Source organism: Saccopteryx leptura, chromosome 4 (assembly GCF_036850995.1).
Source record: "Saccopteryx leptura isolate mSacLep1 chromosome 4, mSacLep1_pri_phased_curated, whole genome shotgun sequence".
In the NCBI taxonomy this organism is placed as follows: Eukaryota; Metazoa; Chordata; class Mammalia; order Chiroptera; family Emballonuridae; genus Saccopteryx; species Saccopteryx leptura.
The window spans coordinates 121166100-121179560 of NC_089506.1; the positions used below are offsets into that span (position 1 = coordinate 121166100).

The 13461-nt window shown below is 51.2% G+C and overlaps 1 protein-coding gene across 1 annotated transcript; it reads left to right on the forward strand.

The window, feature by feature from the left end:
- Nucleotides 1-5132: 5132 nt before the first annotated feature.
- UBALD2 (UBA like domain containing 2) lies at nucleotides 5133-11416 on the forward strand. The gene is made up of 3 exons (XM_066381278.1): nucleotides 5133-5550; nucleotides 5891-5953; nucleotides 10362-11416. The coding sequence occupies exons 1-3, from the start codon at nucleotides 5431-5433 to the stop codon at nucleotides 10677-10679; spliced, it is 501 nt and encodes a 166-aa protein (XP_066237375.1). The 5' UTR covers nucleotides 5133-5430; the 3' UTR covers nucleotides 10680-11416.
- The last annotated feature ends 2045 nt before the right edge of the window (nucleotides 11417-13461 follow it).

Genomic DNA, 13461 nt, shown 5'->3' on the forward strand with positions numbered 1-13461 from the left:
GCATTAATTAAGGTAATCAAAAAAGAAGAACTTAGCAGAGCTGGGTTCATAGCATGTTCTCAATAGACACAAATCACAGCTATCACAGAGTAGGATTAGCATTTGCCTGGAGTAGAAGCAGCACTCCTGCATTAAGCCCCTATTTGCTTTAAGGAAAAAGACTAGAAAACAATTAATGCTTCAAAAGTGACAAGGGTAGCTCAGCTGGAAAACAAATTGATATTTTTTTTCTCTCTCTCTCTTGCTCTCTTTCTAAAATCAATCAATAAATTCTTTTGAAAAACAGTGGCAAGGTCTACCTAACCCACAATATAGTAAAAATGGCATAAATTTGAAATGAAAAGTAGTAACAAAATTATGTTGCATTAAGCAAACAAAGCTAGCAATAGCATTAGACGTTCACAACATGCGGGAACTATCCTACCTGTCAGTACCCAAGTCACCACTCCCTGGGCTGACCTTCAGGGAGTGCTGCCTAGGGGCCTGGGTGTTCCTTCTCTTCATTTTATCCTCTTATCTTGGCACTTGCTTCATTTTCCATCTTTCCTCATTCTCTTAATATCTTTCTGGTTCTCCTAACCATATTGTCCCTTTGTCTTATCATCTTGAAGCAACAGGGAAACTAAAAATAAGAATTCAAGGAAGACTTGACTGGCAGTGGTGGCACAGTGGCTAGAGCATTGACCTGGGACCCTGAGGACCCAGATTAGAAACCCTGAGGTTGCCAGTTTGAGCACAGGCTTACCAGTTTGAGTATGGGGTCACCAGCTTGAGCACAGGGTCTCCAGCTTGAGTGTAGGATCATCAACATGATCCCATGGTCACTGGCTTGAGCCCAAAGGTTGTTGGCTTGAAGCCCAAGGTCACTGGCTTGAGCTCAAGATTGCTGGCTTGAACAGTGGTCACTGGATCGGCTTGAGCCTCCTGGCCAAGGCATGTATGAGAAAGCAGCCAATGAACAACTAAAGTGCTGCAACTACAAGTTGATGCTTCTCATCATCCCTCTCCCTTCCTGTCTGTCTGTCTCGCTCTCACACACACACACAAAAAAAAGTTAGAAGAAAGAGGAAGGAAAGGAAGGGAAGGAGGGGGAGAAAGGAAAGGAACTCTTGGATCAATCAAACCTGATCCAATTCATTGAATTCTATTGCTACCATAAATCAGGCAGGGGCTGTGTGACTTTGCATAGGTTCCTTGCCCTCTCTGGGCTTCTGGCCAATTGAGCATTTCAAGTCAGAGGTGCTATGCAAAGGTATACAAAGTTTCACAAAGAGCCTGCACTTTGTGGGCTTTCCATACCTGAGAGCTCCATTGGGATCCATTAGGGTTAGGGGAGGAACAGAGAGAAAGGAGGGAAAAAGGAATAGAAATAGAATGCACTGCAGAGATGGAGGTTGGGATTATCGGTTCTCCACCCCTCCCCCATGATTGCTTAAAACAACTACTGATCTCTTTCCCCCATGCAGGTTCAGTCATTTTCAAGCATTCCCAGTAGAAATCATCCCAGTGTCCTTGATAATTTTGTTTGGAAAGGGCCCTTCTGTAAGCCCCACTGAGGCAACAATTACAACATTAAGGAAGGTAGTATGGTGTAATGGTTAACCACACATTTCTGGAATTAGATTGAGCCAATGCCTGACTCCGCCACTTTTTCATTGTGACCTTGGGTAAGCACCTCCTATCTTCTGTGCCTTAACTGTTTCACTTGTGAGCTAGAGTTCTGCTTTGCTGTGAGGACTGAAATGAGTTGATTGACTTTAAACTCTTAGGTGCATGGCTTACAGGAAGTGCTTGATAAATGGCAGCTGTTTGTTAAGGTCTGGGTACTATTGCCGGTCTCGGCACCAACTCAGTGACTTCCATTTAAAACATCCTTGTCTCTGGATACCGATGAAATGCTGGCTAAGACTATTTCTTGTTTCAGTTGTTGCATCATGGCTCATTATGTAGTAGACCACTGATGTAATGAGAATTCTGTTCCTTCTGAGGCCACTCTTGTGTTTTATTTGTTGTTAATGGGCATGTTTTTATTGCTCTGTCTTACCCGCTGCACATTATTGTCACAGATCAAAATAATAACACCTTTAGTTAATAATACATTGCACTTGGGGAGTTGCTTTCATCCCAACATCTCAAATCCCTCTACAAACATGACCTCATTCATTCTCCCTGCACTTCCAAGAGGGGGGCACGTCTACCTTAACTACCAGATTCCCGGAAGCCAATTTTTTTTTATTATTATTAGTGTGTGTGTGTGTGTGTGTGTGTGTATTTTTCCGAAGCTGGAAACGGGGAGGCAGTCAGACAGACTCCGGCATGCGCTCAACCGGGATCCACCTGGCATGCCCACCAGAGGGCGATGCTCTGTCCATCTTGGGGCGTTGCTCTGCCGCAATCAGAGCCATTCTAGCACCTGAGGCAGAGGCCACAGAGCCATCCTCAGCGCCTGGGCCAACTTTGCTCCAATGGAGCCTTGGCTGCGGGAGGGGAAGAGAGAAACATAGAGGAAGGAGAGGGGGAGGGGTGGAGAAGCAGATGGGCACTTCTCCTGTGTGCCCTGGCCGGGAATCGAACCCGGGACTCCTGCACGCCAGGCCGACGCTCTACCACTGAGCCAACCAGCCAGGGCCCAGGAAGCCACATTTTTGATTAAGCATTTCTGCCTCACAGCTACAAATCACTAAACCTGGCGTGACCTATGCCCAGAGAAGATAACTATAACCTGAGTCTCTCTGGCTTGGGGAGTCTTGTGTTTCATGCCTCTTCCAGGTGCCCATAGCTGTTCCCTACAAATTATAAACATTTAAAAAAAAATTTTTTATTTTAGAGAGAGAGAAAGAAACATAAATTTGTTGTTCCACTTATATATGCATTGATTGGTTGCTACATGCCGGTGAACCAGGATCAAACCTGCAACCCTGGCATATTGGGACCATGCTCTAACCAACTGACCTTCCTGGCCAGGGCACAAGTGGTAAACATAAAATAAACCTTCAGAATAGACTGCCTGGGTATCGAGGAGACAATAGGTTTGGCAATTTGGGCATTTTCAGGACCTTAGTCTTCCTTGAGAACTTTTTACTTAAGATCTAAGGACTCCCGCACTCTGAAATGCCTCTGCCCAGGTAGGTCCTACTCCTCATGGACCTGGCATGTTGGGCACCTGCACGTACTTGTGAAAACTGGAGCCCCAGAATGACAGTACTTCCTTGTTCTAGGGCTGCTTATGAACTCCCTGGCGATATAAACTGTTGGTTGATCACTTTTGTTTTCACCTTGCAATTACTGGAAGGGAAGAGCTGCAAGCTGTACTTGACTCTCCAGCCACACTCCAGGCTGCAGCCTGTGCACACGTTGGGGTGACCAAGTGTAATTACAGTAAGAGAACTGGGTGTCAGCAGGTAAAAAGCTGACTCATAATCCTTCAAAACAAACAAAAGACTAACTACATGGGATAAACTCATTATAGTGCCAAGACTATTTTTTATCAGTAATAAATATCAGGTGTAATTTTTTATATGGTCAAGTTATTTTTTGATGAAGAATTAAATCTACTTTAGGCAAACTCAGAATGGAACTATGGCTTGCTTTCTTCTTAGCCTTAAAATATATTCTGGAATTGTTATTTCAGATCCAAAACATAGTAAGTTTTTCAGAAACAGACATTCTTTTTTTTATTTTTTATTTTTATTTATTCATTTTAGAGAGGAGAGAGAGACGGGGGGAGGAGCTGGAAGCATCAACTCCCATATGTGCCTTGACCAGGCAAGCCCAGGGTTTTGAACCGGCGACCTCAGCATTTCTAGGTCGACGCTTTATCCACTGCGCCACCACAGGTTAGGCCAGAAACAGACATTCTAACAGTGAATCCCTAGCAATATTACCTTCCTCAGTTCTCTGCCCCTTCCTCAGTCTGCTTAAACTCCCAGTTCTTCATCCACCCGCATAATTCTCAAATGCAGCCCTGAAGGTCAAATCCCAATCCAGAACGCTATGAACAAGCTTTGTTTTTAAATGGCTAGATTGAGAGCCAGTACCTGTGTAACACCTTTTTATTTTAAAAGATGGTAGAAATTAAATATTTGGTTAGGTCAATTAATTTAAGAAAAAATAAATCCTGGGTTTAGGATATAGTGACTGAGAAAATATTTTTTTCCTTGTAATTATATTTAGTGTTTATTAACATTGGCTTACACTTTCAGAGAGTAAAATTTTGGTCTAAAAATGTAAAAAAAATACTGCGTGGCTTTTGGAGTGGGTAGTGACTAATAGGAAGCATGAAAGTAAGATGACCCTTTTTTACAATGAAAAGGACAAAAATCAACTGAAGAAAACAATATCATAAATAAAAGAAACATTTTATTCATTGCAACAATACACTATAATATGATAAATGCATAATAAAAACATTTGTAATATTTTATATTATAATTATGCTTACATGCCTATATTAATTTTTAATAATAATTGTAAGAAAAAAGTACTCATTTAAATACAAATATGTCACATCACACGCAATGGTTCGACTCTGCATTGATCGAATACAGACATTTACAGATCAGTCTTCCAATATTAAAAAGGAGGACATATAGGAGGACACCTTTCAAGGGAGGACGAACTTACAAAAGAACTGTCCTCCCTAAAGGAGGACCATTGGTCACCTTAAAAGGGGTACGTTATATTTCAATAAAAGGCTTAAAAAATTGAGTTGCTTGAAAGATTTTAAAAAATAAACAATCTTGAGACTTGAGCAGCTGCAAAGGCTCTGTTTTCTATTTTGATCACTCTGTTTCTCGAGATGACCACATTTATCAGAGGAAATGAGTCAAAGCCATTCTGTCTTGCTTTTCCAGATGAGCATGTTCAGTTTCAATGAAGTAATGAATGAACTTGTACGCACCACCCCCAAGTCTACAACACCAAACAGAGGGGCCTGGGCCAATCAGCAGGCAGTCAAGGTTTTCAAGTTGAGTTCAAACTGGCCCAAGGAAGACCAATCAGCGCGCGCGGCTCCGCCCCAAACTCCTGACCGTGACCAACCATGAGCCCGGACGAGCCAAAACACAGCGGCCGGCCAATGCCGGGACGCTCCACGGCCGCCGTCCTCCTCCAATGGGCGCGGCAGGGCAAAAACAGAAACAGTGCGAGTCCACAGGCCGCAGGATTCGAACCGAACCTCTGCTCGGAGCCGGGAGCTGGCCGAGCGGCGCGGGCCAATCAGCGGCGGCGGCTCGCGGCCCCCGAACGTTGGGACATAGCCCCGCCCCGCGCTGTTGTTTGTGTGTCGGCGCCCTCGGGAGCCGGACCACAACACTAGCCCGTCGGACGGCGGGGCGGCGAGGGACTGGAGGCCGCGGGCGGCGGTGAGCGCGAGCCGAGGGCGGCCAGCCTCCCGCGGCCACCGAGCCCGATTGCTTGCCGACCGGAGCCATGTCGGTGAACATGGATGAGCTGCGACACCAGGTTATGATCAACCAGTTCGTGCTGGCCGCGGGCTGTGCGGCCGACCAGGCGAAGCAGCTGCTGCAGGCGGCCCACTGGCAGTTCGAGGTGCGTGCGGGCCAGAACGAAAGCGCCCGGCCGGCTCCGGCCCCCGAGGTGGGGGCGCAGGCGCAGGCCGGGATGCCCAGCCGCGCGCCGCGATGGCGGGGGGAGCTCTATTTATATCTCCCGTAAGGCGATCCGGGGCAGCGAGGTGGGACGCGGGGCTCTGCCACGGGTACCCCTGCGCGCGGCCCAGGCATGCCTCTTGAGAGATGCGGCCAGCTGGCCGGCGGAAGGGTCGAGCCGGCGGCTTGAGCGCAGAGCTGTGGACCTTACGAGGCCGGCCGGCCGGTGGGCTTCCTGCCTGGCTTGGTTAACTGCCTCCCTGTCGCTTTGTTTGTCGCAGACCGCCCTGAGCACGTTTTTCCAAGAAACCAACATTCCCAATAGCCATCACCACCACCAGATGGTAAGTGTAGCCGGGATCGGCGGGAGGGCGGGACTCGCCTGGGACCGCAGTCCCCGCGCCTAAGGCGCGGGCCGGGGGCCGCTGTCAGCCGCGGGCGGTGACAGCCATGTTGCCGGGGAGCGCCGCGCCGCGATGTAAACAAAGAGCCAAAATGTCTTCCAGGAAAGAGCGGCTCCCGGCCAGCTGGCTCGCCCAACTTTGTGGTCCGGCGTCCTGTGTGTCTCGACCTAAAGCCATGTGCCCGGGGCCCTCCCCGGGGCGAGGGGGTAGGAGGGAGGCGAGGTTGGCCTGAGGAGTCTCCAGGTGGCAGGGAATGGGGAGGCGGCTCGGATGAGGACTAGACGTCGGGGGGAGAGGGCTGGGAGCCCAGTGAAGGGAGGACCCCGAGGGGCTGCGAGCTGGGGCGTCTGTTTATGGGGAGCCCCCTCTTGCTGTTGGGCTGGCAGCCCCCCATCCAAACAACTCAGGGAACAGGAAAGTGATAAATCTACCCTGGCTGGGGACTGTGCCTGACCCGACCCGGGGAGGTATGTTCTCTCTTTCCTGTTTATGGAAAAAGGATATACCCTGAGCATGGAGGACATACAGCTTTTGACAAGAAAATGCTAAGAATTTGCTTTAAATCTCAGTATGTGAACTTGGGTAAGTGCAGAGACAGAGGTGATTCAGGGCTGGACTTGGTTTCAGCGTTCCCAGCTGGCCCCCCAGGCCTGAGCCTTTGCCTTCCTGAACGTGAGGTAACTGCTTCCCACGGACGTAGGACATCCTTTCCATTTTATTCTTTCTTTTTTTCTTTTTTCTTTTTTGTATTTTGTATTTATCCAAAGTTAGAAATGGGGAGGCAATCAGACAGACTCCCACATGCACCAGACCGGGGTCCACCCGGCACGCCCACCAGGGGGGATGCTATGCCCCATCTGGGGCTTCGCTCTGTTAGGGTTGGAGCCATTCTAGTGCCTGAGGTAGAGGCCATGGAGCCATCCTCAGCACCCGGGCCAACTTTGCTCCAATGGAGCCCTGGCTGCGGGAGAGGAAGAGAGAGACAGAGAGGAAGGAGGGGGAGAAGCAGATGGGCGCTTCTTCTATGTGCCCTGACCGGGACTCAAACCCAGGACTGCCACACACCAGGCCGATGCTCTACTGCTGAGCCAACCAGCCAGGGCATGTTCTTTTTTGTTACAAATTATAATGGAAAGTTTATTTAGAAAGTTACTGAGGTAGTAGAAGGGCCCTGGGAGCTTAGGAAAGAGAAGGGCAGAGGTAACTCGCCTGGGGAGAAGGAGAGGGAGAAGTGAAAGGCAGAGCCCCTTCCACTTCAGAGACTTGAATGCCTTGTCTTCCCTACCCCCCTAGTTACCCCTCTATCCCTGCTGGGGGAGGAGGGAGGAGGGACTGTCCCCAGACCTAGGGATTGTAAAACATTATTCCTGGGAGATCTGTTATGGCTTCTGGAGTGAATTTTTGGCATTTTTGACACTTGGTGTCCTTGCCCATGGCTCCCTTTTCAGAGCTGCCACCTTACCAGATAGTTCCTCTGCTGTGTCTTGTCCTTGTTGCCTTGTTTTCATCTAGTTGGAAAGGACAAATAGAGATGGGTCTGTCTTAACCTTTTAACCAGCCTTTTCTTGGAATAGCACATGCAATACGTAAATCAAAAACAAAATCACATTGGAATATGATGAAAGAACTATGCTGCTTACAGGGCTGTGGCTGCTAAGGCCAGGCTCTTCATAACTCAAGAAGGGTTGTCTCTGGTAGACCCTCCCCTGCACCTGACCATGGGAAAGCTCTGGCTCTCACCTTGCAGTGGGAGCCTGGGAGCACCCTGCCTCCCCCTCCTCTCAAAAGGGCTCTGTGATGCTGGGACAGGAAGCCTCGGTGAGAGTTGGAACTGCAGGTCCCTTTAGGTCCTGTTGCTCCTTATTTGCAAATTCCAAAGTATTGTAATCCTTTTGAAGCTTCCTTCCCTTGAGGCAAGTTTTGGGTTGTGTAACAGACCTTACAATCAGTGTATCTATCCATCAGTGCACCAAGTATTGACCACCTGATCAGCCCAGTAGAGAACACCCTGCCTGCAAAGAGTCAGTCATTTTTAAAGACAATAAATTAAATAAAAGTTAAGTAAAAAGTGATAGCGTATAGCATTATCCAAAGTGATCCAGGCACGAGTAATTGAGAAGCGGTTGTCCGGTAGGTTACTGTACATTCATGTGGTTGGAGGTACCTTCTCAGAAAGGAGGACTCCTGCATTGAATTGGGAGGGGCAGAAAGGGGAGAAAGGCCCCTAGACTGGAAGCTGTAGGACCTGGGCAGGGTGCTGTGGACATAGTGTGCTTGGGAGCTGGAAAGCTCCATCCAAGTTGTTAGAAGCACAGAGCTGGAGGGGCCTGTAGAGCATCTGGTCTGGACCCCTGATCTTACAGGTGCAGAGTGTTAAGGAACTTGGCCAAATTCACACAGACAGACGGGCATGGAGTGGCTGTTTCAGGAGCCAGTCCGCGCACACGGCACACACGCGCGCACACACGTGAACTGGGGAAGTTGGTCACGATGCTGTGATGCAGTTGGCTTCTGCCCCCAAGCCCCATTCATTGTTTCCTGCTGCAGAGAAGTCAGGCCTGGGGTGGTGGGTGGGGGTGGGGAATAGTGAAGGGAGGAGGGAAATGGGTGGCTGCCCTGGATGAAGACAATGGTTGGAGCTTCCTAGCTGCTGATACGCACTGGACCCAACCAGACCGGCCCAGTTAACTTGGTGGGGTGCTCCTTGCTCTCTGTTTCTGACTGGGGTTTAACTGCAGAGCTGTGAAAAAGCTCCCTCTCTGCCAGGTGAAGAGTCCTGAAATCTTGCTCCCCCAACTCCTGCCTGGGGGAGGGGCTGATGTTGTTAAAATTAGGAGAAATTCAAAGATGGCCTCCCGTGGCTTCCTGGCAAAGGCAGAAGCTTTGATGAGGTCAGAACCAACTAACTTTGTGTAGGCCCTCTCTGCTGTCTCTTCCCCATATCCCTGGTGAGATGCCCCTGATGAGGGTGGATGGTACCTTCATCCCCCTCTACTGCAGGGTTGGGGACCCTGCAGTCCCTAATGTTCATAGGGAGAGGACCAGTTCCAGCCCCCCACTCTAGCCTCTGTCCTTGTCTCAAATCAGAAATAACATGGGATAGTGAGGAGTTTGGGGTTCCCAGGGTAGTGGCAGAAGACAGTAGATGATGGGATAACCCCCAGGAAGAGGGCTGAGGGGGGCTGAACAGCTGTTCTGCCAGACTCTGGCCAAGAGCAGCAAGGAGGGAGATGCCGGGGACACAGGTAACCAAAATCTCTGGTTTTAGTCCTTGTAGAGTCCAAGCATGAAGTTGCACCTGACTCTGCATATGATGAGTGGGGGCTGAGCAGAGATTACGAGCTTGGGCCTATGGATCAACTTCTCAATTTAGAGCCCGCAGTGGGTGGGTTTTTGGTCAAGTGACTTGAGGTCCGGGCCTCAGTTTCCTCATCTATAGAAAATAATGGAGCCTGACCAGGCGGTGGCGCAGTGGATAGAGCGTTGGACTGGGATGCAGAGGACCCAGGTTCGAGACCCCGAGGTCACCAGCTTGAGCACAGGCTCATCTGGTTTGAACAAAGCTCACCAGCTTGGACTCAAGGTCGCTGGCTTGAACAAGGGGTTACTCAGTCTGCTGTAGCCCCCCGGTCAAGGCACATATGAGAAAGCAATCAATGAACAACTAAGGTGCCACGACAAAAAACTAATGATTGATGCTTCTCATTTCTCTCCATTCCGTTCCTTCTGTCTGTCCCTATGTATCCCTCTCTCTGATTCTCTGTCTCTGTAAAAAAAAAAAAAGAAAATAATGGAAATGACCTAGCAACATTGTCAGAAGTGAGCTATTGCTGGCTGGTTGCTAAGGCGGAATGAAGCCAGCACTGAGAAAGGACGGCTTCTCCAAGGCTGGCCCGGGAGACAGACCTGGATCTGGCTGCCTCCCTTGACTAACAGCCTCGAAACCTCGAAGGGCAGATTATGGAGGGGGCCAGCTGGTTTCTTCCCCAGGGTAAGGCTAAGCAGTGGTGTCGTGGGCTGCTCCCTTGTCCTAGCTTTAATCTGACACCCCAGCTTCTGGCTGGATTAACCATTCTGGCTCTCCTCAGGGTTCATTACTGAGCACCATGCAGCACTCTTTGGTTTTGATTAAAATTGTCAGGTTTATCCTTATTTTTTGTTCCTATTGGCTCAGGGTGAGAGGGGTGCTTTTGTCATGTTGAAACTGCTTGGTGAACTGGCAAATGGGAATAAAGGAGGGGTCAGCCTGGATGAGCCCCATGGAGGCTCCCTAGGACCATGGAGTGTGGCTCAGAGTCAGGGGGCCTGGGCAGACAGTCTTCCTGACACCTGTATTCTCTCTGAGCAGATGTGCACCCCCAGCAACACACCAGCCACGCCACCCAACTTCCCCGATGCCCTGGCCATGTTCTCCAAGCTTCGCACCTCCGAGAGCCTGCAGAGCAGCAACAGCACCATGACGGCCATGGCCTGCTCCCCCCCTGCAAACTTCAGCCCCTTCTGGGCTTCATCCCCGCCCAGCCACCAGGCCACCTGGATTCCACCCTCCTCCCCAACGGCCCACAGCTTCCACCACCTCCACCACCCACAGTCCACATGGCCCCCTGGAGCGCAGCAGGGGGGCACCCAGCAGAAAGCCATGGCTGCGGTGGATGGCCAGAGATGAGACTGGACGCCGCACAGGCTGGGCTGGGGCTGGGGGCCGTCTGGGGTCGTGGGGACACGAGAGGGCTGGGGTTAAGGGGACTGGGGTAGGCAGGGGTTTCTTGAAGTTCGCACTGGAAAATTTTATAAAGGAATTTTGGGGGTGGGGGGATGGTAAACTTCCGGAGCCACTTGGGACTTTCAGGAGTTTGTCTTCAGGCAAGTTTTTTCTGTTTTTAATATATAACTATAATATATAAATATATAAATATAACTAATGTATATAAATGGAGCTGGCTGGCTGGGGTATTGGGGGAAGATCCTATCCTCCCCTATACTCAGCATCCCTTCCTCTGCCCCAGTCCTGGGGTAGGTGCTGCAAAGCCAGGTGGCATGAAAGTGCAGGCACAAGGTGTCTGCTCCTGCCTCATTTCAAAGGTCGTGCCTTCTGGAATGGGGAGGAGAGGACCACTGCAAGTAGTGGCTGCAGGAGGGCCTCCCAGAGCTGCTGGTGGCCAAAGGTGTGGGGGCCTCTTTGCCATCACAAGACATCCCCTACCCCATTTAGCAGTTGGGACTGAAGAGCCAGCAAGGGGGAGAGGCCTGGGCTCTGCCTCACTCTGGCCTGCCTCTCCCACTGTGTCCTGGCCGAGCAGATGGTGGAGTGGAGGGCTTGCCTTTGGATTTTGTTCCCAAATCAGTCATTTCACAAGGGTGAAATTTTAATTTAAAAACTTAAAAAGAGACTTTTCTAACTTCCCTGGTCTGCAGTGCCTTTATTTGTCTTGGTACAGAAAGCTCCTTGGGCAGAGGGGCAGTTGGGGGTGGGGACAGGACCAAGGGGGTGATAGGACAGGTTGGTCCAGTTGGGGGGGGGAGGGATAAGGAAGGATGGGGCCTGTTTTGTTTACTGTGACCCTCCCTCCTTGACCTTGCTTTTGTTGCCCATTACAGGTTGGGCTCAGCCCTGCAGCCATGGCCTTCATCTATGCTGGGGGGAGCACCCTTTCCACCTGGTGGCCTGAGGGCAGCTCCACCCTTTGCCAGGTTCCCCAGGCCTCTTCCAACAAGGGCCATCTCTGCTCTGCTGTTCCTGCCCTTGGCCTCCTTCCTCTGGGATAGCCCGGCATGTGCATGTCCCGTGGTCATGACCCTAAAGATCAACCAAGGCTGTCAGGGAGCCCCAGAAGATAGGGTGGGCTTCACAGGGATTCTGTTCTCACCTTCCCCCACAGCCTGCAGCCCTTGGAGCTGAGGCAGGGAGCAGCTCCTGGCCCAGCAGGGTCCTTTCTCAGCTTCTCAGGGGCAGGGTGTAGGTGGGTGAGGAACCTACTCACTGGCCATGGGGCTGGCCCCAGGGATGGGATTCCTCCATGAGCCTCTGGCCCAAAGTAAAGTGACACTTGAGAAGGGCCCTGCCTAGCATGCCAACTCATACTCCCCTGGGGCTTCTGTCTCAAGCTTGCAGTGGAGCCCCACTGCAGGGGTGAGGGTGGCACAGCTGCCCCCCAGTCCCTCTGCATGTGTTCTTTGGTGCTGGGTTTGTTCTTTCAGTTTTGTTTCCTGGTTGGAAACCCCTAAGGCTCCTCCCACCCCTCAAACCTGCCCCTGCCCACCTGTGCTTTCCCAGGCTGGAAGGGACAGCCCCTTGGTGTGTGGGTGGTCATGCTAGGACATAGGCTGCATCCACTCCCATGGTTAGGGCATCGGGCCCAGGTGCGGAGTTTGTTATCCTGTCGCTCCTTGTCCTGTGGGTGTGAGGGAAGTCTGGGTACAGAGGGCTGACCTGTCCCTGCGGCTTCTCACTGCCAAGCTGGTGCATTTGGATTCTAGGCCTGGGACCTGACATTACTCAGGGAGGGTGAGAGAAATAGGAGCCCAGGCAGGAACAGGAGGGGCGGCCCTGGCTGTGCCTCCTGCTTGCAGAGGTGGAAGCACCAGGATGGGAGTACCCACTGGGACCCAGGGTGCAGACTGCCCCTGCCATCTGGCCTGAGTGCTCTGTCATTACTTAAAGATGAATGGGAGCTTGGAAGATGGGGAAAGAAGGGGGAAGTCCCTTGCAGGGAGCACTTGCCTTACCTACACACCCTGGCTACTCTGCCCTCCGCCCAAACGGAGGGGACTGGGGAGAAACCCTTTTCTGGGCTGCTTCCTGCCACCCTTTCCTATATGGTTCTGTCACCTTACCTCTCACACCCTAGAGTAGGTCTCTTGCCCAAGACATTGCTTTCCTATGGGGCTGGGAGATAGGGACTGGGGTTGGGGGATACCCACCTTTGAGGAGGGAGCCAATGAGAACAGACCTGAAGGCACAAAACTGTTTCAGTGACTTTAGAGGCCTCAGTGTGGGGGCAGCTCGGCCTTGTCCCTGGGGCTTTGATTGGGGATGAGGTCTTGTCCCTTAACAGTTGCTGCACCTGCCTGAACCCAACCATACTCCTGTCCCTCTGTCCCCTCCAACCTGCCAAGACCTTGAGCACAGAGGACTCAGCAGTGAGTCATGTTAGGACCAGTGGCGAAAAGCAGTTGGAACTGCATGGGCTGGAGCAGGACAAGGCCAGGCTTCCAGGACGCAAACTTTCCTATCTTTTGCAAGATTGGAAGGAGAAAGGAACAGGGAAATGACCCAGCCCAGGCAGCCCCTGTGTCTGAGCCCTCCTGACCCTTCAGGGTAAGCTGCAGAGGATCTCAGACCGAAACCTTCCCGGGTGGCTAGTGGCAGTGCTCCCTGGGCTCTGTGCCCGAAGCTGGGTACTGCCCTGAGTCAGCAGGAGAGCAGCAGGCAGCTGCCGCCCTCACCT